The sequence below is a fragment of the Typopeltis vanoorti genome, chromosome 2 (assembly GCF_054136105.1).
Source record: "Typopeltis vanoorti isolate ZY-2024b chromosome 2, IOZ_Tvanoo_1.0, whole genome shotgun sequence".
In the NCBI taxonomy this organism is placed as follows: Eukaryota; Metazoa; Arthropoda; class Arachnida; order Uropygi; family Thelyphonidae; genus Typopeltis; species Typopeltis vanoorti.
Genome location: NC_143550.1, coordinates 134,419,942 through 134,446,978, shown reverse-complemented (window position 1 = coordinate 134,446,978; position 27,037 = coordinate 134,419,942). Strand labels below are relative to the sequence as shown.

The 27,037-nt window shown below is 35.3% G+C and overlaps 1 protein-coding gene across 1 annotated transcript in view; it reads right to left on the bottom strand.

Moving 5' to 3' along the window:
* The window catches only part of LRP1 (LDL receptor protein 1), a 1,646,373-nt gene that overhangs the window by 603,202 nt on the left and 1,016,134 nt on the right, over window positions 1–27,037 (bottom strand). Inside the window, exons 63-64 of the mRNA XM_090402369.1 lie at window positions 25,772–25,960; window positions 9,246–9,387 (exon numbers count right to left, since the gene is read on the bottom strand). Of these exons, the coding sequence (XP_090258495.1) occupies window positions 9,246–9,387; window positions 25,772–25,960 (331 nt within the window). The remainder of the gene's footprint in view (window positions 1–9,245; window positions 9,388–25,771; window positions 25,961–27,037) is intronic.

The following is a 27,037-nucleotide window of genomic DNA, read 5'->3' as shown; positions in this document are numbered from 1 at the left end:
TATTTTTTCACTAGAGGTCAGGCTAGTAGAATAATGGTTGATCAAATCATTGTCATTTTGGCATACTGTTTTAATGTAATATAGCTTGTCTCTGTGTATATATAATGACCTGGAGTACACACACACACACACACACACATGTACATGTGTGTGTGTGTGCTGCAGATGATGACCTTAATATGAGAGTCGAAACATCGGGAAATTAAAGTAATTATTTCTAACAATTGTAGTCTCCATAATTTGTCTGAAATGAATAAATGTTGAAAGTTTTTCGACTTGGTGGAAAAAAAAAACATGGGGTTTTTCATCCCGCAAGCAGGCAAACCGGCCCGTGAGAGGCTACAGTCATAGGATATAGTATATCAAGGAAGGCAACGGGAAACCATCTTGCTCACAATCATTTCCCTAGATGGTTGCACATATATATATATAGCTACCCCCAAACAGCTGTAAGGCTAAATACTATATATATATAAAAAAAAAAAGTCTATATACAAGTTGCCCAGTCGTGAAGTTAATTCACATGCAAATTTCGTTTGCTTACACTTGAGTAAAGGATTAAACCAAGAATATAATTTCTTGGCATCTTTAATTTATACTATAACGAAGTGGATAAACTTTAAACATCTATCTCTACTCCAGAGTATTTTAGTAATAAGATGAGACACTTTTTGGCTACTTGTATATGAAAATATGAAATCTGGATTACTTCAACCATTTCATATCACTTCTGGATCTGGGCCTCCTAGTTAAATGAGTTCCTGTCAGGTTCAGTTAAAATTCAAAAAGGAGTCAAGCAAGGTTGCCCTCTCAGTCCACTGCTCTTTGCATTGGTTCTTAAACCTTTCTTATAGGAAGTCAATAATACACATGCTGTGTGAGGAATAACAATTCCTTCAATTATAAAGGAAAAGAAGGTATTATCATATGCCGATGATGTAGTGGGAATTCATTGTAATGTTCTTTTAGATCACTGATTATATACAAAACACATACGAACTGGGTTTAACTGGTCGGAAGTTTTTTATTGCAAAGTAATAGCCTACTAGTTTCACCGACTTGACTGTTGGCTTCATCTGGGCATACAAGGTGAAAAAAACAGCTTCAAAAGATCAAAAAATAAGCTAAGGATATCAGGTTAAAACATAAACAAATGTTAAATACTATCTAAATTAAAATAAAGCGCTACATCAAACGCATGGAGCATGTATGTTAGCAGTTATTGTTATACATGTATAATCAATAATTGGCAGCAAAATTGAACGCTGATATGTTGAGTGATCTTATGGGACTTTTCCATAAGTTTTAGCTGTAGATCTGTAGTGGGTTTCTTCAGTTTATTGTTGGGATAGGTTGGAGAAAAGAATCTTATTTATGAAATTTTTTGGATAGCCATTGTTTGTTAGAGTTTCGAAGATGAGGTCTAATTCATCTTTTAAAGATCTGTAGTGGGTTTCTTGTACAAGAAACCCTACAGATCTTCAATTTCCATTCCTTTTGCTGGGACTGTTTCACAGAAAATTGCTAAAATGCTCAACTTTATGAGATCTGAGTGGCCTTCAAACCAATAAAGACAAACATGCTTTCTATAAATATCCTGGTGTTTACAACATTCCTTGCTCTTGTGGTTTAAATTATATAAAACAAATTTCTAGAAGTCTAGAGATAAGAAAAAAAGAACATATCAGGGACGTTAACAACAACAGAGAAGACTTGGCGCTCAATTTTTCTAATACCAATCATTGCATTGAATGGGATAAAAGTACTATGCTGTACTTGGAAGCAGATTTTTGTTCCCACAACATCAAAGAAGCTGAAGTAGTTATCAGTTCAAGAGGCAGCCTGAACAGAAACCAAGGGATGATCGTTGGTGACATATGGAAAAGTCTCATAAGATCACTCAACACATCAGAGTTCAATTTTGCTGCCAATTATAGATCATACATGTATAACAATGACTGATAACATACACGCTCCATGAATTAGATGTGTTTTATTTGAATTTAGATAATATTTAACATTCGTTTATGTTTTAACCTGATATCCTTAGCCTGTTTTTTGATCTTTTGAAGCTGTTTTTGTCACCTTGTATGCCCAGACAAAGCCAACAGTCAAGTCGATGAAACTAGTAGGCCATTACTTTACAATAAAAAATCTTCAACCAATTAAACCCAGTTTAAATGTATTTTGTAGATGTAGTGGGAACTTTGAAGGATAATGATTCTACAAATATATTTTTTGGTATTTTGGAAAAATTCAGCAAAAGCAGTGGATTAATTATTAACGCAGACAAGACAAAATTAAAAGTTTATGGGAAGTGGGATCTTGGAGGTATTCCTTTTGGACTAACCCCAAAGAGAGAGAATTACAAGTATAATGAGAGAGAACTCCTCATTATACTTGTAATTCCCTTCTCCACTTACCCAATATTACCAGCTTAATAACTTATATACAAGAACATTGAAACCTTATAAGACTGGAAAATTGGGAGACTTTTCTTTTCTTCTAAAGCTATAGTACTCAAAACCATAATCTTTCCTACTCAGTTATCCATAATAAATATTACAGACATCACAGAAACTGAAGAAAAGCAATTATATAGTAAACCTGTGCAATTTTTTTGGTCCAGGCAATACCAAGAAGTTAAAAAGGAATTTCTTCAACTATCAAAAAAGCATGGAGGATTTGGACTTCCAGTCTTAAGGGATCTTGCTTGGAGAACTGCATATGACTGACACCCAGTCAATACCATCAAATGGAGGTACTTTAGCATCAGAGATTTAATCTGTGACAGCTGTTACCAATTGGAAACAGTAGAACATGCATTCTACAGCTGCCCTCTTGCTCGGTGTATTTGAAACGGTAATGTAATGTGCTAGGCATTCCATTACTTACAACAGAATACGTTATTTTTTTGCAATACCCACCACCGGTCAGCAATGGGAAGAGAATTTTGATTTTTATAATTAATAAATTAAAATACCATTTATGGAAGTTTAGAAAGAAACATGGATTTGAAAACCAGCAATATGACATTCAAATGCTTTATAATATTGCATTTGGAAATATAATTGTTCAGTCAGACGATTTTTGTATTTAGAAAGAAGCATTCTAGGAGATATCAAATTTATGACTAGATGGTGTAGCTCACATTATGCAATAATCACCAGGGGGAAATAAAATTCTGTCTATTCTTGCCACTTGAGGTTTTTTAAATAGTTCCATCCTCTTAATTCAATATGGCCTTATAGTCAATTGCGGGATGACTGGGGAGCAATCCCAGGCAGAGAAGGCCAACTCAAGGCAGTTAACCCAGATAGGGCTAACCCCTGGGTATCAGTCATCTTTGCACTTTAGTTTTAATTGGTCTTTTGGTTGTTCATCTATATGAGATTGGTGAAAAAGGAAAACTGATAACCTTTGGCTATATGATGATGATATAAAAGAACTGAGGCCTTTCTTCTCTCTCTCTCTCATGCTATCTATCTGTCTTTTCTTTCTCCTAATACTATCAGGCTCTCTTGCACCCCCTATACAAACTACTCTAGGCCTATGATGGGCAACTCTTTACTTTTTCACCTCAATAAAGGCCAAAACTGGTCCGTGTAGTGATGCTTCCCATAATGCATTAGCATACTACATGTCCATAAGGATATGTGCTTTGCATTATGAGATACTAAGGTAAGTGATGTGAAGTCATTACCCTCTATATATGAGTTGCCCAATTGTGAAGTTACTTCATGTGCAAACTTGGATAAAGCCAGCCTGGTTGGCCGAGCCGTTAGCATATCCGCTCTCCATTCAACAGGCTGTGGGTTCGAATCCCTCTTTGAGCATGGATGTTTGTGATTGTCTGTGAAAATACTAGTGGTGTTGTGGTGGGTGGTAGATGCCATTGGTGTAGATGATGATGATGATTGTAGCTGTGATTTGCTGTAGTTGGTGGACTGAATGGTGGAGATGTAGAGTAAGTGCCTTCCCTCGATGAGTCTTTGGACTCCTTGGAGGTGTCATGTAATAATAATAAAACAATAATAAAAACTTTGTTTGCTTACACTTGGATAAAGGATTAAAACAAGAATATTATTTATTATTATTTGACACCTCCAGGGAGTCCAAAGACTCATTGAGGGAGAGCATCTGCTGTACAACTCTGTCTCCACCACTCAATCCACTAACTACTCCAACACAATCTACCACCGACCACTACCACCACCACTAGTATTTCCACAGACAATCACTAACATCCATGCCCGCGGCGGGATTCGAACCCCCAGCCTTTTGGTTGGAGAGCGGATACGCTAACAAATATAAATTCTTGGCCTCTTTAATTTATAATTTTAAAAGATATTATCATTTTAGGAGAAATCAGGGAGCTACATAGTTTTTGGATTGATTAAATCTTTAAGCAATCTTTGAGGAAGACCACTTGTGAGGAGTCTAAGAGGAAAAATGTGAGCTTGAGAGGCAAAAGAAAGCTCTGACAAGTAGTGCTAAAAGGAAGAGAAAGAAAGAAAGAAAGGAGGGATTAAGAAATTGCAATATATGAAATAGACAAAAAAAATGGAGGCAGTCGCATATGATGATTTGGTGATCATATTTGTGATAATCTTGTACTTGATAAGAGAGTGATGCTATGAGAATGCACAAAGAGAATATGGGAATGACTTGAAACTTTTGGGAGGTGCAAATAATTTGAAAGGCAACAAGTATAGAATGAAGCGCAAGTATGGAACTGAGAATGGAATGTGAATATAGAAATATTCTCTTTGAATCAGACTTTCATGGAGGTCAATTGCTTTTGAAATCCAAGTATGTTAACCTCCAAATGCTGCACATAACAAAAAACAATTCTGATCCAGCTCTACATTTTAAGCTATATATTTTCTGATATATTTCAATATTATTATTATTATGTGACACCTCCAAAGAGTCCAAAGACTCATCAAGGGAAGAGCACCTACTCTGCAACTCTCCATCTCCACCACTCAATCCACCGACTACAGTAATCCTCATCATCTACACAAACGGGATCTACTGTCCACCACAACTAGTATTTTCACAGACAATCACAAACATTTATGCCCATGGCAGGATTCGAACCCACAGCCTTTTAGCGGGAGAGCAGATACACTAACCACTCGGCCACCGGTTATCTTAGCAGATTCTAAGATAACCGGTCCGCAAGGAGATGTGCTTTGAATTATGGGAGACACTAAGACAAGTGATGACAGCTTAATCCACCTTTACCACGAGTTGCCTCAGACTTGAAGATACTTCAGGCGCAAACTTTGTACTTTGCTTGCTTACACTTGGATAAAGGATTAAACTAAATTTATTATAGTCTAGCCAAGTGGGGAAAAAAAAAACTTCCAACATCTTTCTCTAAATCCAGAGTAATTTAACAATCAGGTGAGACACCTTTTTTCAACTCGTATAGGTAAAAATGACTTCTCCATTATTTCCACCTTAGTATCACCATCTCTGGGTCTAGCTCCCACTGACGAGACCTCAATAAAGGTCGAAACCAGTCTGGGTAGTGGGCCTTCCCTTAATGCATAGCATTATACATGTCCACAAGGAGATGTGCTTTGAATTATGGGAGATACTAAGACAAGTGATGACAGCTTATTCCACCTTTACCACGAGTTACCTCAGTCTTGAAGATACTTCAGGCACAAACTTTGTACTTTGTTTGTTTACACTTGGATAAAGGATTAAACTAAATTTATTATAGTCTAACCTATATAAAGTGGGAAAAAAAAAAAAAAACTTCCAAGATCTTTCTCTAAATCCAGAGTAATTTAATAATAAGGTGAGACACCTTTTGGCAACTCGTATAGGTAAATATGACTTCTCCATTATTTCTTAGTATCACCACCTCTGTGTCTAGCTCCCACTGACGAGACCTGACCAGTTCAGACCTCAATAAAGGTCCAAACTGGTCTGGGTAGTGGCCCTTCCCTAAATGCATATCATTATACATGTCTGCAAGTAGATGTGCTTTGCTTTATGGAAAATACTAAGACAAATGATGAGAGTTTAGTCCATCTTTACCACGAGTTGCCTCAGTCCTGAAGATATTTCAGACAAAAACTTTGTTTGCTTACACTTGGATAAAGGATTAACCTAAATTTATTATGGTATTCATCATGTATACTTTGCAAATGGATTGCCAATTTCCTCTAACTACAATGCAGTAACCTTTGTAATCATACAGTAGGACTTTTGCTGTACTTGTGCTAATAAATCCCAAACCAACCAACTTATCTGTTTATTCAGTACATGTTAAGATGGATGATTTCATTTCTTCAGATTTTCCTTACCCTGAGGAGTACTACAGGCTCCATACCTCAGCCTAAGAACTTCTTCCCATTCATAAATGACCTTTTCTAACTAACACAGTTCTGCTGATGGCAGACACTCTATTCTTCTTTTTTTATTTGTTGTTTTGATTTTTTTTTTCTTTGGGCACATTAGCAACTAGCAACTAAGTGATATGATGGATGATTAATCCATCGTTCCACTTAGTTGCACATAATAAACCTTAGTGTAAATTATAAATCAAGCTAAACGTATGTATACACAGAAGTAGTATATAATGCAAATTTAAAAATACTAAAATCAAAGTGAAGGTTACAAAATAATAGCAAAGTATCAATTATCACATTTCAAAATCAGAAATCATGTGCATTATTTTTGAAATGCAGTACACTGTAGCACAGACATGGAGTTATATTTGCCTTTTGGTTAAACAGACCAAGGTTTGAATGTCTAGGACATTTTGAGATGTCTACAAGGACTAATAGTGAGTTAGCTGGTCACATGGATTGGCAAGGTCTTTCATCCACCAAAAACAGACAAACCTGCTAGAGAGCACAATTAACATACATAATACTGTCCTTATCATCTTAGTTGCTTCAATCATAATTCAAACTAATCCAACTCTTTTTGAAATGTTATCTTTATTTTTAATATGTGCTTTTCTACAAGCATACTCATATTCTCTTCCCTTTTGACTGCACCCAACACAAGCAAAAACACAAACTATATAATAATTGCCACTCTTATTTCAAAGCAAGATGAAAAAAAATACTGGTCTGAAATTACTTTTTCTAGTAACTTCACTTGGCTACTTAATAGTTACAGAGCATCCCATATTATAATGATGTTGGCTATCAAGTGTGCTTGATTATTTTGGTAGTTTTAAATTGTCAGAAGGTTCATACAAATCAAATGTGGTAATAATTTCACATGTATGGGAGAAAATTATAAACAAAAAGTGATAAAACCATTAAGTTAATATACACATATTCCTCTTAAGAAATGTAAGAGTTTAGTTGGTCTCTTAATGGGGCAGAGATATGCTCAAACAAAACATTTGCAGCATTTATCTATATAAAAAGAGCTGGACCACCAAATTTGGAAAAGAGTTCCTGCTTATCATAAAGAAAGCGGAAATGTTCAACTGTTTTGTTTCCCCTACTACTCATGGACAAGAATAAATCTTTAAAATTTAAAAAACAGTTCAAATCTTTTCTGTGATTATTTAGCCATATGTTTTAGTTTCTAGTTTTAAAATCTCATAAAAATTCTAGCTTACTTTTCATTTCCATTGTGCATTTCAAAGCAAAATGCACAATGCTGAGTAGTTGACTTTCAGCAAGCAGTTACTACAAACATTAAATAGAACTATTTTTGCTATGCAAAATGTGTTGGCTTTTTGCACCTGTCACATGATAATACTCCTTGATACAACTGATGTGCTCTTGAGATTACATAAAAACTAATTGTAATGATATTAAATAAATGACTGTGGAATGTGTATCACAACACCAGCAATTTACTTAATACTAGGAATTTTAGATTGCTATAGTGAATTTATTTTTTATTTTTTAACTTTCATCAAGACTTTTCCAAAGATTGTTATAGCAGTGTTTACTAATCAAAAAATTTCACAAAAATTTTTGCATTATGCAAATACTGATCATTTCCATCTAGTTGATATACTGACAGAGCTCAGGCCAAGCCAGTACATAACTACGAACATTTTATATGTTGGTAGCACGTACTGATCATCTTAGAATTCTTAAAATTCTTGCAAGTTGGAATAACAGATTAATACACTGGGATATTCAGCAGTCTGGGATGAATACTGGCTATTGAATAAAGATAATGTCTTTCAAAATACTGTTCCGTTTAATCCTCCCGTGTTTGAATTCGAAGTTTTCTGCAGTCTCTGTTTCTGGTTTTCTGATTAAAGAAATGATTTAGTTTATTCAATTCTATACAATTTTCTTTTCCTAAAGAGAGCTTCAGTATCTATATTTCTGGCAATTATTCATATGAAAAATGTTTTATTCATTATTATAATTACGGCTATTATAGCCTGTTTTTGTTTAGGAGTGTCCCTTATTTTAAATACATTGGCTATAATTACTCAAAAAAGGACATATATATATTTTAGAGCATTATGGGTAAGTATAGAAGGTAATTATAGCAGAATATAATTGTCTTCTATACTCACCCATAATGCCCTAAAATATATATACCCTTTTTTGAGTAATTATAGCCAATGTATTTAAAATAAGGGACACTCCTAAACAAAAACAGGCTATAATAGCCGTAATTATAATAATAGTGTTTAAGAGGAGTAGCATGGGAATTTTCTCAGAAACTATACCTGTCTTATTCATGTTTTTTTGGCCAAGATGATGGCAACAGATTATGATGCTGGTTCCTTACTGATCATATTCTCTACAGAATCAGGTGATTTTTGTGTTATATATACATTCATCCATTTCAAAGTATGAGTGATTCAGAAGCAAACTATTTAAGAAAAACCACATATGAGATTTCAAAACAGATCCATGTGCAGATTTGGCATGTGTCCATAAAGGGGAGGGGAGAGAAAGTAATATGCACCAATAAATGAAGTAAAGAGTGAAAACAATGAAACAACTGGTTTCCATTATTTAATCCCAATTCATACAATTTCTGCTTTACACATTATGCTGAATGAGCCACCTATTAACCCAATTTATAAACCTAAATTAATTAATGAAAGGGCAGTTTATCCTTCTGTAGTGTGTGTATATATGAAAGTGTGATTTTCAAGAGCGAGTTTCAGGGAGGGAAAACCCTGACATATTTAAATAAATAACATTGACTAAATTGTCTTCAGTTGAAAATTCGTTATAAGCACTCCTCTAACGTTACTAAAGAAAGAAAAAAAAATCAGTTACCTAGTACAGTTATTCTGGCAAGAGGAGCCATCAGCCTGAAGAGCATAATTTTCAGGACATGCACACAAAGATCCTCCACCAGGCTTGAGGAGACAGAGGGTACTGCAACCACCATTATAATCACATGGATTGGGTTTTTTTACTAAAGAGCAAATTAGAGTTGAATATTATCTTGAGTTCTAAAATATAACATATAAAATCAACATCTATATGTTATAAATAATAAATTTATAAAATACTATAAAACATACCACTACCTTTATGAAATAATAATAATATATTTACAATTATTATTACAATTATTTTCTTTTAATATCAGCTATGGATACAAAATGTTGCAAAACCTATAGCACAGTACCATGTGTGGGGAAGTGTTCAAGACGAAAGAAGGAACATGTTGATATGTTTTTTTGAACTTCTGAAGTCCTTAGGGAAAGCTGTTGAATAAGTTGAAAGATTTTTCACTTGGTTATACTATAAATTAAAGATACCAAGAAACTATATTCCTGATTGCATCCTTTATCCAAGTGTAAGATAAGCAAACAAAGTTTTCATGTGAAGTAACTTTACAACTGGGCCACATGTACATAGAGGCTAATCACTTCACATCAATTGCCTTAGCATACGTGTGTAGAGGCTTAAGTGCTGTGAGGACATCGTGTTGGAGGCTTAATGGATATTTTTACAACACTCAAAAAGAATTAAAATAGACTTTAATGCTTCCTATATTTCGTCCTAGTCACTAGGACATCTACGGGGATTACAAAAAAATTAATGTAACATATGCACAAATAACAAACAATACTAAGCCCAACCACGTGGGTGACACTAAAGTCCTATCTAGGTAGAGTGCCCTCTAAGGGCAGTAGTAGGTGGCCTGGAATGTAAGGTGGGAACTCTGGTGATGAGTGTTTCCCAAATCTTCGGAAGCTTAATGCACCCATATTTATTGAGATTTGGTTGGTTTTTGAGAGCTGCAGAGACTTTTCTTAGAAGCAGCAGCAGCTCTCAAAAACCAACCAAATCTCAATAAATATGGGGGCATTAAGCTTCCGAAGATTTGGGAAACACTCATCACCAGAGTTCCCACCTTACATTCCAGGCCACCTACTACTGCCCTTAGAGGGCGCTCTACCTAGATAGGACTTTAGTGTCACCCACATGGTTGGGCTTAGTATTGTTTGTTATTTGTGCATATGTTACATTAATTTTTTTGTAATCCCCGTAGATGTCCTAGTGACTAGGACGAAATATAGGAAGCATTAAAGTCTATTTTAATTCTTTTTGAGTGTTGTAAAAATATCCATTGAGCCTCCAACACAATTGCCTTAGCATCAGATAGGGGAAGGGTGTTCAACCCGTCGATTGCAGAGCAATTTCTGGTCGATCACTTGTGTATTCCTCCTCACTAACAAATTTAATTAAAACAGAAAACATAATATTTTATTTATCATTATTTTGTATTATTTTTAATTCGCTTTAAGTGTATTGCTATCGTTTATTTATTTTTCATTAAAATTGTCAAATCAGTCATTTTCTTATAAGTCCGTGTAAATGAATTAATTTGTATCAGTGGAAGTCAAACAGTGAGCTGAGTGAATACGATTATAAGAAAAGTGTAAAAACTCGATTGTAGCTTAAATATTAAATATTCCAAAGCACATTACATCGATTTTTTACTTAGGTTAAGTCCCATGTGAATATTGTAAAAAAATAAACTTTGTTTGTCTCGGTATAGTTTGTATTAGATGTTTTTGTAAATAACTCTTTTGAAGCAAACTGTATATACTGCTTTAATAAGAATATGTTAGAATGTTAAAAACAAAGGCAATGTTTTTGTCGCCGAAGCTGTACATGATGGCATTAGAAAGATTGTTATTGAAACTTGTATGTATGAGAAAGGCTTGCAGGCTCTAAGTGTAAACATCTCTGAAGTCAGTCAGAAAGACTTCAAACAACTTTCCTATGGCTGGCAACTTACAACCAAAAGAAAGCGGAGGAGAACAAAAGGCATGCCGAACTTGAAAATTAAGATGAAAGACTCATACCGATTCTTTGGGAGTTGCCAAACTTCATGCGAGGTCTCAGAGAAGGCCTAATAAAAAGGAACTGAAGCAAGCAGAACGGGTCCTGGTTCCAGAGGTGCTGTCAGAGAGACTGCCCAGATCCACGTTGCTTGAGAGAGGAGTTTGCTGCTTCCAGAAAGGAGCATCTCAGTTCGAGACGTTGCTAGAGAGAGAGACTACTTCTAGGCCGCAGACAAGGTTTCAAATTGCCGAAAGGAACAGTTCCAATTGCCGGAGAAAAGTTTCCAGGCCAGGTTAATGTCAGACGTTCATCAGTGTGTTGTATTTTCATTACAATTTGATGAATCAAACAACATCACTCATATTGTTCAGTTAATGATATAAAAATCATTCGCATGGTATTTCAAGATTATTCAAGTAAAGAAGAACTTCTGAAAATTATATCATTATTCGGAAGGACTAGGGGAGAAGACATTTTTTCAGCATTTGAGGAATTTGTGAAACAACACAACCTTCCACTTTTTAAACTTGTGTCTATTACTACTGATGGTGCTCTTGTAATGATAGGTAATAAATCAGGCTTCATTTCATTATGTAAAAATGATGACAAATATCCAGATTTTTTAACATACCACTGCATTATTCACCAACAAGAGTACTGTGTAGTAAAAGATCAAACACAAAAGATGTTTTGGATATTACATTTAAAATTGTAAATTCTGTTCGAGGAAAAGCCCTGCAACAGCAGTTATTTAAATTACAGGCAGATGATGATAGGGAACTTCTGTTGTACAATAATGTTTGCTGGCTCAGCAGAAGTCAATTTTTAGAAAGATTTCTTGTATTAATTAACGACATAAAACATTTTCTTGATGAAAAAGGAGATATTTATTCACAATTGAGTGATAAAAGATGGCTGTTACACTTATCATTTTTAGTTGATTTCTGTACGAAATTAAGCAATTTAAATTTAGAGTTACAGCTAAGTTCAATAAAAACTTTCCAACAACACTTTTATTAAAGAAAAATATAAATGACCGTGAATTTAGACATCTCCCATATTTATTAAAATTTCTGAACAAAATCAAGAAATGCTTTGCTATGATTTAAAAGAATTTATTCGTGAAATAGAATTAGTTGAGGAAGAAATAAATTCAAGATTTAAAGATTTTAATAAAACTGAAATGATTGTATCTTTTATCAATAATCCATTTCAAGAAAACTTGAACATGACAGAAATTTCAAATAAAATTAGTGGGCTGTGTGATATAAACCAAGCTGAAGTAGAACTTTAGATAATAAACATTCAGAATAGTTTACATTTAAAATCAATAAACAATGAAGTCATCTGAAGTAACCGATCCGAAACATGATACGAAAAATTCTGTCGTGTTTCGGATCAATATATTTGTCAGAATCCACTTTTTCAAATATGACCATTGTAAAAAATCAATTAAGAAACCAAATTACAAATGATCATTTGGATGATTGTATGCGATTGGCCACTTCATATCAACTTGACTATGAAAATATTGCGAGGTCCAAACAATGCCAAATTTCACATTAATTTTTTTTTTTTAATCAACCAGCATTTCCTGGAACTTGTGAGTTTGTAATCAATCTGTTGTTTTTTCTAACTTTGGTTTTCCAAAATAGAGAAATAAATATTTTATTCCAATATATTTGTTTTTTTTTGTTGTATTATAATATTTGTTGTATTAAAATAATTAAAAGTGATAAATAAATTTTTAAATACACAAATAAAGTTTTTAGTTGCATATTTTTTTAGTTGTTTATTTATGCGTAATCAGATATCAGGTTGGGGAAACGTGATCTATATAAGAGAATAGATCGGCAAATAACATATATAATATAAGAGAGTAGATTGCCGAATAACTTTTTATAGAAAAGTAGCTCGCGTAGTAAAAAAGGTTGAACACCACTGCCATAGGGGAACGTCCATATCTTTACATGTCTGTAAGGATATGTGTATTGCATTATGTGATACTAAGGCAACTGATGGGAAGTCATTAGCCTCTATATACAAGTAGTCCAGTAGAAGGAAAAAATAGAAGGATGAGAGGCTAGGTTGGTATGTTTACCACGCAGTTACACATACCTTAACAAGTTCAAGGAAAAGCAAGAATGGTTGAAGTCAGTTCAGTGGAAAACCACACATGCAACTACCTAGAAAGAGACACAGGATTGTTTTGTCAGTTGGCTGGTGTTGTTTATTGGTGCAAGGATAGCAAAGGTATACAGTGCTATTCCAAAGATTAGAGCATTACACAAGATAGTAAAAAATAAATAGCTAAATAAGTAAATAATATATACAATGAACACAAATTAAAAAAAAAAAAAAATTGAGCAATACTGAATCTACATTTGAATTACAATCCTGATCACATTCATTCGAATAAATTAATTCTTTGTAAAAAAATTATAAAGTTCTTGCAATTTTCAAGAATCTATTAAACTGCCTAACTATATATACACCTCAATTAGATTAGTACCAACTGCATTCCACTGTCGAGCAAAGTGCCTGCACTCAAGCATATGGTAAGATGAGTGTTATATTGTTCACTCATAGTAGGGTCATTGGCCTTCAACAGATAGGTTACTGTTATCTGTTTAGCAAATACAATTTTCTCTTTGCTGTTTCTACATAGACTGCAAATGCTTAATACAAGCTTAATCTCATGTAATTTATTATTATTATTATTCAGGCCTCCATGGAGTCAAAAGGCAAATTGTGGGAGGTCCTTCCTAAGAAATGCAAAGTCTATCAAGACTCATCGAGGGGAGGACCCCCCCCCCCTGAGAAACACAAAGTCTATCATACCATTCCTTAAACTCATTGACCATTCTCGCTCTCACCACTCCATCAGGCAATGCATTCCATGGTTCAACCACCCTCCATGCAAAGAAACCACTCCTCACCCTCTTGAAAACAGTTTCCTTTCATAACTTCCAGGGATAGCCTCTTATCATCACTCCTTCCCGCTGTTCAACCAAGCAAAAGAACTCCCCAGTGTCAATCCTGTAACCACCTCTCAACAGCTTAAAAGTCTCAATCACATCACCTCTCTCCTTCTTCTATCTTGCAGTCCACATTCCCTCAGCTGATCCTCATAACTAACATTGTACAGTCCTGAAACCATCTTTGTTATCTGCCTTTGTACCCTTTCCACAGTTAATTTATCCCCTTCAAATCCTGGGGACCAAATCTGACAACAACAGTCTAAGTGTGGTCTGATCAGAGTCTTATACAGCGGAATGATAACCCTTTTATCTCTGCAGCGCAGTATCCTTCTCATTATTGCAGCAATCCTCTGTGTTACCTTCAACACCTTTTTGCAATATGTCTCCTAAATTTCAGGTTTCTATCAATCATCAACCCCAGATCTCTTGTCTCCCCTACTTCCTCCAGTATAACTCCTCCCACAGAGTATGCAGCGTCCCATCGATGTTTCCCAAACCTCAAGACCTTACATTTTGCTGCATTAAACTGACACCCCCATTCATTTGCCCATCTATCTAGCTTATTCAAATCCTCTTGCAGGGCTACCACATCTGCACTATTACTAATAATCCTTCATAGCTTTGCATCATCTGCAAACAACTGAATATCCCCTTGCAATCCACTGACAATGTCATTGATATCAAAGGTTAAACAATATAGGTACCAGTACTGAGCCCGTGGGACCCCCACTTGTAACCCTCTGCCTCCTTGAAACTGTCCCACCATATACAACTCTCTGATACCTATCAGACAGCCAATCCTGAATCCAGTAGACCAATCTGACATCCAGACCCATGTGCTGCAACTTAAATATCAGCTTATCATGTGGCACCCTGTCAAATACTTTCGCTAAGTCTAAGAAAATGGCAGTATATGCCTTTTCCCTCATCTAATGCTCTTGTAACTTTATTATAAAAGGCTAGCATATTGCTAAAACAAGAGCGCCCCTTCAAAAATCCATATTGATTCTCACGGATAACACCGCCCTCATCTGCGCAATGCTGTATACGGTCCCTCACTTCTTTCTCCATGATCTTAACAACTACCGATGACATGCAAACTGGCCTATAATTAGACACTTCCAGTCTGCTACCACCCTTATGCAATGGCACTATCTTACCTTCCTTCCATTCCATGGGCATCTTTCCCGCAGCCAGACTTTCATTGAAAAGCCAGGTCAAAGGCACTGTCAGTTCCCTAGCACATTCTCTCAAAACTCGTGGTGAAATACCATCCAGTCCCACAGCTTTACCGACATCCAGAGTACTCAGTATTTGAAACACACTCTCCTCCTGTACCTCTAAACCTCGAACCTGCCCTATTCCTCTAGTATTAAAACTGACTCCTCCTGGATGAAATACTCCCATAAAATGTTCGTTGAACAATTCCACCATGTCCTCTGCATCAGTCACTCTATTCCAATTTTTATCCCACAATATCATTCTTCTACAGTCATTTCTCCTCCTACTGGCCACACAGCTAAAAAATTCCATAGGATTTTCTTTGGATCATAGGGTCAATCTCCTCTCATATTCCAGTTTCGCCTTCCTTACCATACTAGTCACTCTTCTGGCCTGTGTCTTATATTCTTCATACATCTTCTCTTCGCCTGTCTCCTTATATCTCTTCCATAGCCTCTTTTTCGCATGCAATTCCTGTTTAATATTGTTTATCATCCACTTTTCTCCAAATTGTGTCCTCTTCTTCACTCGTTGTATACAACTTACCATTGCTACTAACAAATATTCTTTCACAATTTCCCACACACTAATGATATCCCGTTATTTGTCAAATCTGTGTGCAGAATGACTGTTGCTAATTAGTTAACTTTGTTTGTATTGAATATCTGTAGTCTGTATATAGTGGAGAGATAAACAATATGTGGAGAAAGTACAAGCTGACCTAGCAGTTGAACCACAGTCGCATTTCACTTGATTCTAATGTGACTGGGAATCCAGCACAACCAAACATTACAATTAAGAATGCTACTTGATAAATTAATTGTAAAACATCAAAAAGCACTAGAGGAAGTGGCTGTACACAATAGAGAATATGGACTGGAAAAAACTCAATGAATCTATATAATTCATACAATTTTGGTAGCACTTTTATGTATACAAGAGCAAGCTGGATGATATGCAACTGAGCAGTATAATTAGTTGATTCAAGTGGAAACTGACTACATACAATTTGGTCAGAAACAGCAGCACACAACCAACGATCTCAGATTTTGAATTGTCAGTACAGATAAGTAAGAAATCAGACTGCTCTGGTCTGAGTACATTAAACAGATGCAAGACTGATAGGATATACAACTTCCTTAGCTAACAAAGAGAGAGAGGCTGAATGATGAACTGCAAACCTACTTTGGAGGAACATGAATATGTCAGTGCGGGTGATGTTAATCAAAATTTATTCTAAAAGCATGTCATATCTCTTTTACCAAACAAACGAATAATAGTCTGATGTGTGTAACATTGAAATTCTTAATTGGGGGGGGAGAAACACTAGTCCACATGGGATCCTTATCCAAAAATTCTTATATTCAGGCATGGTTATACCACTAATCATTATAGGGTACTTTCCCTTGCAGAAGTGTCGAATTGTGACCTATAATCGAGCTTCGCAAACAATGCGATAAAGCATTAACCGCCAATCAGCACCTCCATTCTGCAGAGGAAAAAGGCAAAGAATATTCAATGGTCTCTCTCTTGCACTTTCTCTTAACTGACTGTAATGCAAGGAATGTAATCTTTTTTTTTTTTTTTTTTCCAAAAATCACGCCTAAGATTTTTGCAACTTTTGCCACTGGAATAATAGTTTTTCCCATCCTTGTAGATAGGCTTATACGTTGGTTATACATAGTGTTCAAGTTTTCAAGAAATAACAATGTATACTAGAAAAATAATTATAAAAACTTTAATTAATACTTTCCTATATTTTGGCAATGTCACATTGCCATCATCAGGGATCACAAGAAACAATCATGTGTGCATACAGGCACTAACACTGAACAAATGAAGCTGAACAAAGGAAACAGAAGTCGGGCCTAGAGTCTGAAACAGCACCCACAAGTGGGCTAAATTGGGTTGTCTTGGTCATTGAGCTGGTGTTCTTAAAATGCAGGCTTCCCAGATTTGGGGCAGTCTCATGCACCCAAATTTATTGAGATTTGGAAAGTTTTTAAAGCTGAGGCAGATTCGATGAATGGTCTTTCTTACTTGTATTTGCTATGGTGTAATAGAGTGGCCTTCTTCCAGCATAACTTGTGGTGGGTGTCCAAAGCATGGTCAGCAAGTCCTGAGTAGCTGTATTGGTGGAACCAGATGTAGTCCTTGTATTCAGATATTCTGATATTGGCTGTCATACCTGTTTGCCCATAGTAGCCAGTGTTGTCATAAAAGCTAAACCACCAAAAAGTAATCTATCAAAAAAGAATTTGAGGCTATGCAGTAGATAAAAAGCAACAAAGAATCGTTGTGGATGGCACTGAAGTATAGAAAATCTTACACTCCAACATACTAAAATAATGGTCAGTTTTGATGTCTCCTCCTTATTCACCAATGTCCCATTCTAAGATACCTTAGACATCATCAAAACCATATTTACTCCTGATATCTCAGCCCTATTTCAATTCACCATGAACTCAGGTTATTTCATTTGGCAAGGAAAATTCTACAAACAGATAGAGGGGGACTGCCATGCTCCATTCTCTCCACCCCTGGCCAACTTCTTTATGGAGACCTTTGAAGAAAAGCCTTAAACTCTGTCACACAAAAATTCATTATCTGGCTACTACAGTAAGTGGGGATGATGTGTTCTCCATTTGGCTGCATGGCCTGGATACACTCTGCAATTTCTTAACATACCTAAACGATCAACATCACAGGATCCAGTTTACCTTGGAAAAGGAAAACAGCAACAGTCTCAAATTCCTAGATACTCTGATTACACACCAACCTTAAGGATCCCTGGCATTTTCCGTTTACAAAAAACCTACACATATAGGTATATACATTCACCAGCAGTCCCCCCCCCCCCCCCGCCCTAACAATATCAGATTACAAAAACCCTATATAACATGTTGGAAGTTGTTTCACTTGGTTATACTATAATTAAAGATACCATGAAATTATATACACTCAGATCTCTTTTTATGCGTATCTTTTTTATGCAGATTTGAAGTTATGCGGTGCATAACTTCAAGTTACCAAACCTTTTGACACTTCTGAGCATGTCAACAAAAGGAGAATCCATTCCGATAATAGGGTAATCCAGCATTTCCTAAACGTTTTCTATGATGGAACACCTCACAAATCCTGAAATTTTCATGGAACACCTTGATTATTTTGTAATGTATTAATTAATTGTTAATTTAGCTGATTTATTATTATTAATTAATAATTGATCATTAATTAATAATTAATTAAACATCTAAACATAAACATCATTAAATTAACTTGTGCTGATTTTCATTGACATGTCCCATTCTGATCACCAAAAATTTATAATATTATAAGTACTTACGAGTGAATGCAGACTTTTCTCCTGGGTGCTGATAGTTTTCCCCTCCTTTTGTACATCCTGGAGATCGCTTTGTAGGCGGGAGGTGGATGAATCACTATCTGTTGCATCACAAACAGCTTCAATAAGAGATTTCTTAACACCAAAATTAAACAAAGTCCCTTGTCTCTTATTCATATTAAAATTTAAATCTGTAGGCCTATTACTTTTTAAAAAATATTATGTTAAGCACACTTTTCAATTTATATCGGATAAACTAGAAAATGAATCATTAACAGTAACTGATGTTTGGAAAAAATTTTCTATTTTAGACTTCTAAAATCATGTTGCATCTGCTATCGCTGAAATAAGACTTGAACTTTAAATGCCTGCTGGAAAGCAGCTTGGCCTGGATGTGTTGCAAACAGTGCAACCATGCAAACATCTACATTATCAGCAGAAATCATTACTTTGGCACATGAAATTGGTGCAGAAGGTTTTGATACATTTAGCCAGAACGATGTAGAATAATTGCTTGTAGATAATGCCTTAAGTGACGTTGATATTATTGGATATCGATTAACTTTAGATATCATCGAAGATCCAGAAAACGATAGTGAAGTGGAAGAAAAAGCTGTCCCGCTCACTGCAAATATAATTCAGGACGGTCTTGAACTGCGAAATAAATTGGAAAATCATTTTCTTGTTAATGACACAAATTCTGAACGAGCCTTTAAATTCCAACGTGAGCTGAAGAACTGTATGTCTGGATATCACGAGCTATATAAAAAATTAGTGAATTCATTATTGTAAAGTTTAATCACTGATTACATTGTCAGAAGAAAAAAATCAGCACAGAATGAGGGTGAAGTTAATTCTGTTTGTGAAGAACCATTGCCATTACCATACAGATCCGATGCACTGACTATCTCTTCTGTTGATGAAAGTGATTTTGCACCAGTTCGCAAACGTTACCGAATATTGTCTACTAGCAACGATAATTCTGATGACAAAATATAAAAAAAAAAAAAAAAAATTGTTACTTTTCAATAAAATTAAACAAATAAAGCCTTTAAAACAAACTTAGGCATTCTTATTTTCCTGAATTTTCATAAACTTTTTTTTATGCGATTTTAGGTTTATTTTAATTCATTGCTTCAGTTTTATGCGGTTTTAGAAAATTATGGAACGTATCCCTAATTTTTCAACGTAAGTTAGGCCTTTTTTTTTTGTGCGATTTTTATATGTGGTTTTCTGAGGAAGGTATCTACCGCATAAAAAGAGACCCGACTATGCTTGGTTTAATATTTTTTATCCAAGTGTAAGCAAACAAAGTTTGTGCATGAAGCATTTTCAGAACTGGGGCAACTCGTGGTAAAGGTGGTATGAATTCACATCACTTGCCTTAGTATCCCATAATGCAAAGCACATCTCCTTGCAGACATGCATCATGGAAAGGGTCACTACGAAAACCAGTTTCAACCTTTATTGAAGAGTCCTCATTGGGAGCCAGACACAGAGGTGATACTAAGGTTAAAGTAATGCAGAAGTCATATTTCCATGTAAGAGTTGCTTAAAGGTGTCACCTTATTATTAAATGACTCTGGATTAGAGAAAGGTTGTTGGAAGTTTTTTCACTTGGTTATACTATAAATTGTCTGTGTGATGAGCCTAGTGGCTATGCGCTTTGCAACCATATACCTGGGGAAGGAGTGTCCTAGGTTTGATTCCCGCTGGCAACGTGAGGAGCTTAAGGATTTTCCTCAGCCATACCCAAGTTTGCCAGTTTTGGGCATGGACAGCAGGGTTTTTTCAACCAGTTTATCTGGGATGTTTCATCCTGCAGGCAGGCAAACCAGCCCCCTGAACACACAGGCTACAGTCATAGGATATAGTACAGCAAGGAAGGCAACGGGAAACCAACTTGCTGATAATCATTTCCCTAGATGGTGGCGTGTATATAGCCACCCTCAGACAGCCATAAGGCTAAATACTATCAATCAATACTATAAATTAAAGATACCAGGAAATTATATACTTGGTTTAATCCTTTATCCAAGTGTAAGTAAACAAAGTTTACACCTGAAGTATTTTCAGGACTGGGGCAATTCATGGTAAAGGTGGTATGGCTTCACATCACTTGCCTTAGTATCCCATAATGCTATGCATAGCATTATACATGTATGCAAGGAGATGTGCTTTGCGTTATGGGATAGTAAAGCAAGTGATGTGAAGTCACACCACCTTTACCACGAGTTGACCCAGTCCTGAAGATCCTTCAGGCACAAACTTTGTTAGCTTACACTTGGATAAAGGATTAAACCAAGTACAGGTAACCCTTGTATAATGCAGTACTTATACAACGTGGTCTAGAAATTGCAGTAACACTTGTTCAACGAGGTACTTATACAATACGGTTTCGATATAACATGGTCTACAAATTGTAGTAACCCTTCATCTTTTCATATATTTTTCACCACAAGACATAAACATCAAATTTTATCTTCATTAAATTTGTGTCTGCCCGTCTTGCGCATGTAGTTATAAGTAGCGAATTTATATTAGGGGAAATACCCTTTAGCATGCATATACGTCAACTGTTACCAAATAAAGAGTTTATTGTTGAAAATTGTCTTCGTTTTCTGCCAGAAAACACATTAAAAATCATAAGTGTGTTATTCTCAAGCTGATCACTTTATTTTCTGGTGAGTTACATACATAATAAATATGTAATGCTTTATTTATATAAAAAATTTATTTTTATAGTAATGGCCACTAAAACTGGAAAACTGGAATGAAAGGGGAAAAACCAACATCGCAAAAAATTTATTTCTCTCAAAGAAAAAATTTAAATCTTGGATCAGTTGAAAAATAGAGAAAAACCAGGAGTTGCTGCAAGGACTTTGAATTTAAATGAATCAATATGACTTAACTCGACATCCACATCCAGTCAATGCCAAGCTACGCCGTATAATAAACTTTGTACAGATTTTTGCGATATGGGTGAAAACAAAATTAGTGAATTAATTGTTGGGGAAACCGATTTAAAATGAGGAGGAACTTTTACAATTAATAAATAACATTGAATCAAATGGTGGGGAAAGTTCTGCCGAAGATTCTGATTGTGATGAAATTAACAGAAGGATTGGATTTGGCAAGAAAGTTATGAAGTTATTTTATGGATAATGATTCCTCAATGGAGCGTTCTGGAAAATTCATGAGACAATTGGATATTTGTTTAGCTCCATATTATGAACTTAATAAAAAAATTACAGCATAGTGGTAAGCAGGGTCCTATTACTGATTTCTTGATAACTAAACCAGCCGAAGTATGTAATGAGAATTATACAAATGATGACCGAGAGATTTCAAGTATTGACGACGTCTGGCCACTTAAATAAAGAACATATACAAAATGTTATTTTTGAAGACAGTGATGACAATTAAAATAAGCACTTTATTTTATTTTGCTTAAAACATTTATGTATTATGTGCAATGAAGTTTACCTAAAATTTGTAACTTTTATAATTTTATACTATGTATTTGTTTCATAATTTATATGTTTTCTAACTTATGCGAATTACCCGAATTAAATAAAAATATATTTTTGTTGGATATGTCATTGTTGTTTATATAATTAAAAAAAAAAAGATTTCGGAACACAAGCCTACTTTTTCTATGTGATCCGAGTCTCGCATAACACAATTTATATAAAGCACCATTTCTATGGAACCTAACATCCACATTATATGAAGGTCACCTGTATATAATTTCTTGGTATCTTTAATTTATACCTATATAACATGGCAAAATTAATCTGTTCGAATAACAGATTCCTAACTACTGAACTTGACCATATCCTAAACACTTTCTTAGCCAATGGCTACAACTTCCAAAAAATAATAAAACCATGTAACAAAAAATAATACCCTCCCCCCTCTTCAAAGCCAAGATTATTCAAAATCTTTCACAATTCCATATATCCAGCCACATCTGAAAAATTAACAAAAATCCTAAGGAAAATGACCTTACAACCACTTGCAGACCACATGAAAAATTGGCATCTCTTATCTGCTCCACCAAAGACCAGACACATCTACCAGACCTACCAGGAGTATACATTTTCCCTGGACGTTGTAAACTGTCCTAATATGGCCAAATAGGCAGGACAGCCAATATCAGGATATTTAAGGATTACATCCAATTCCACCAATACAGCCACTCATGATCATGCTTTGGACACCCATCACAGGATACACTGGAAGAAAAGCACTCTATTACATCGCAGCAAATACAAATATGAAAGATTATTCATCAAATCTGCATCAGCTTTAAAAAACTTTCCAACCTCAACAAATTTGAGTGCATGAGACTGCCCTAAATCTGGAAATTTGCTGTAGTGTAATAAGGTCACTAGTGGTGTACCGCAAGATCAAGTTTTGGGACCGTTGTTATTCAATTTGTATGGTAATGATATTGGGATGGGTTTAACTAGTGATATGCAGCTGTTTGCAGATGATGCAAAGCTGGGGAGAGCAGTGCAGAGTCAAATGGATGTTATAGCCATGCTAGAGGACTTGAACAGATTGCATGAATGGGCAGGTAAGTAGAACTATCAGTTTAATATTGCAAAGTGTAAGGTTTTGGGATTTGGTAAGCAACGATGGGATGCGAAGGATACACTTGGTGGGGACACTTAAAAGGAAGTAGAGGAGATGAGATCTAGGAGTGGTGGACAAGGACCTGAAATTTAGTGGCCAGATTGAAGAAGTTGTGACAACGTCACATGGGATAATGGCAATGCCGTGGATGACCCTGACATGCACAAATAGAGAGATTATGATATCATTGTATAAGGCTTTCATCAGGCCTCATATGGATTATTGTGCACAGATTTGGTTACCGTGTTTGCATGGTGATGAGAATATGTTGGAAAGGGTTCAGAGAAGATTCACAAAGGTGGCCAGCTGTCTTTGGAATGTGGAGGATAGATTGAAAGAATGTAAGTTGCAGAGCCTCATGAACAGGAAGGGGGAGGGGAATATGACTGAGTCATATAAGCTAGTCAGGGATTTGTTATCAAGTTAACATGGAAGAGATTTTTCATAGAATGGGAGAGGGACTAAAACAAGAGGCCATCGCTGGATACTTTATAAGGTGTGTGAGCAGGGGAGTGAGGAGCAGGTTCGTTGCATGGAGAGTGGTTGGTGAGCAAAATGCATTGCCTGAGTGTGTTGTCAATGTAGACACATTGAATTAGTTTAAAGCACAGTTGGATGAGCATTGTGTGCAATAGTATGTACCTTCCACAATGAGACTCTGACTCCAGGAGGTCAGATGTTAATAATAATAATACCAGTGCATCAGACATCTCTGGCAAATTGCTATTTGCCATTTTTTCTACTATCTTTCAAAGACAGCTGATCAAAGCAATACATCTGTAATTGTTGGCTTTTGTTGGATCTTTTGAAAAAGCAGGAAAACTGGAAGCACATGGTACTTGTACATTCTACTTCCAGTTTTCCTTCTTTAAACCTCAAACTGAACAACATTCTCTCCAAACATCTAGTCCCAAAATCATTTAAATACAGTGTTTTGCCTATTAATTTCACTTCATATATCTATAAACTTCACATATCTTCTCCTGCACAATCTTCTCATTAACTCATTAGATCATGGCCCTTCTGAATTCAGCCCTACCTATCATACTAAGGAAACAGACTCATAATCTGTACTTTCTCACTCTCCTTCTTTTTTTTTTTTTGGTTCTATCAGCAACTTTTACATATTATCTCTCATTTCAAAATATTCATGCCTACCCAAACAATCATTTATTTCACTTCGTTTTGCAAAGTAAGAGCTTCACTAACATCTTTCCTAATTTCAACACCTCTTCATAAAATACACCTCTTATCATGAAATCTTGCTCACTCCTGCTATGCCATACTCCAATCATCTCAAGTCAAACAGACTCACATTTTGTACTGTGAAGGTTTCTGTATAAGCACAATATTTATCTACTCACCATCACCTCATCATCCAGATTACCTTCAGCTACTTCTTTCAGATGGTCATCATATTTCGTTCATTATCACTCACTCATTCCTCTGCATGCTGCACACTTACATTATCGTGCCTTACATCATTAATATTAGTTACTTCATTCTTTCCCTTTAAACATGATTCACATTTCTTACACTAGAACATCAAACATTTCCAATGTACTCTCTCTCCACTCTCACTTCCACACCTTAAATCATTACCTCTTATCAATAAATATATACAGCAAACACTATACTGCATGAAATCCCCTCAAGTTACATTCAGTGAATTAGGAATCTTTGGTCATCATTTTTCTATTATGTATCAGGGCCATGTAAAATGCATTTTAATCAATATCTCATAATAAAATTCAATTGCAAACCACAAGCACACTCAGTTACACAGTCTAAAGTAAGTAAAATAATATCGATAGTACAAAAATTACTAATATTTACTAAAATAAAATGAATTATCTATATGCCATGTGCAGCACCTCTAGTTCCAAGTGATATAATCTGATTATTATTATTCTGATTGACTGATTTCATTTATGGATGGATAGCTGAACAATAAAACATGTCTTAATTGAGCTATGCTTGATGATTTCATATATATATACTTACATGAAAGAGGACAAAAATAAATAAATAAATAAAACAAATACAGACAAAGTTCACCAACTATGAACATTACGTAGCATAAAAGTGTTATTTTCTATAAGAATTTCTGTGCAAGAATCTACTCAGGTTAAACTACACATAATTTTTTTTTTTCTGAATTAGAACTTTGTGCAAAATTTATGGTTTAGTAAAAACATAATTTGCACGTAATCCTGTGATTCTTATTGCAATACAAATCATAAAATAATGAAAATGAAACTATTCCTTAATGTTTCCTATATGAGTGTTTACCAGTGCTAAATTTTACTTACGTGGAGCCTGTCGGAATGGGTGAAAGACTTGTATATCCATTGGACGATGTGCAGTATTAACTACTGTAGTATAATTATGGCAATGGTATTTGTGACATTTCTCAATGCTTTTGGTTTCCCAGTCAGTCCAATATAGTTGATCCTCAAAGACAGTGAGAGCAAAGATGTGATGGACTGCATCAAATGGGCCTTCAAAACAAAATAAAGGAGAAGAAAAACTTAGAATTTTAATCATTTAGTACATACTTTTAGTATATGGTGTAATTTAGTGCATGCTAATTTAATCACTAAAGAGGGTTTTATTTATTTTTATTTTTTTTTTTTGCGACCCCTATTCAAGAAAGGCTGTGAACATACAGTATATTAGTACTCTGTGTGGTCTAATTTTTTTTCTATTTTTATTAATTTTATATTTTTTATAGAACTAAGAAACCCTCCTCTAGAGATCAAACATGAAATTTTTCAAACCACTTCAGGCATCCAATATGTAGCATGAAGGTCACATACACCAGAATTCCCACCTGAGAACAATTGCTAGCATTCTTGAGCATGGTGGAATTTGAGCCTGCAGGCTGGCGAGCAGACCACTCAGCCCAATCAGGCTGGCAAAAATTCTCTCTTAACCAGAAAAAACATGAAACTAAACAAACACAAATTGTATTCTAAAAAGACCTTGTAACAATTTACAGACCATATAAAAAATTTGCATCCATCATCTGCTCCCCCAAAGACCAGCCACAGTCCTTATACCTGCCAGGTGTCTACCAGGTACAATGTAGTTGTAAAGTGTCCTACTATGACCAAACGAGCAGGAAAGCCAACATCAGAATTGCCAAACACGAGGACTATATCTGGTTCCACCACTACAGTCACTCAGGACTTGCTGATCATTACTTAGACACTAACCACAAGTTATGATGGAAAAAGCCTACTTTACTGCATAGAGAAAATTTAAACATGAGACTTTTCCTACAGACTGTCTCAGCCTTAAAGAAGTATCCAAATGTGAACAAATTTGGTTGTAAGAAACTATCTCAAATCTGGGAAGCACTTCAGCCCAACAGCCAAGAACAAACATCCCAGCTAACTAAGGGACATCAGTCAGGAGAAGAGATGTGCTTTTACTGTTTGCTTCAGTGATATTTAGATTATGTAATGTCTGCATATAGAAACTGGATACCAAAGGATTTAAAACCAGGTACTGCATTCATAGACCTAACAACAGCTTATGGCACTATATTTCAGATTACCCTTATAACCACATTG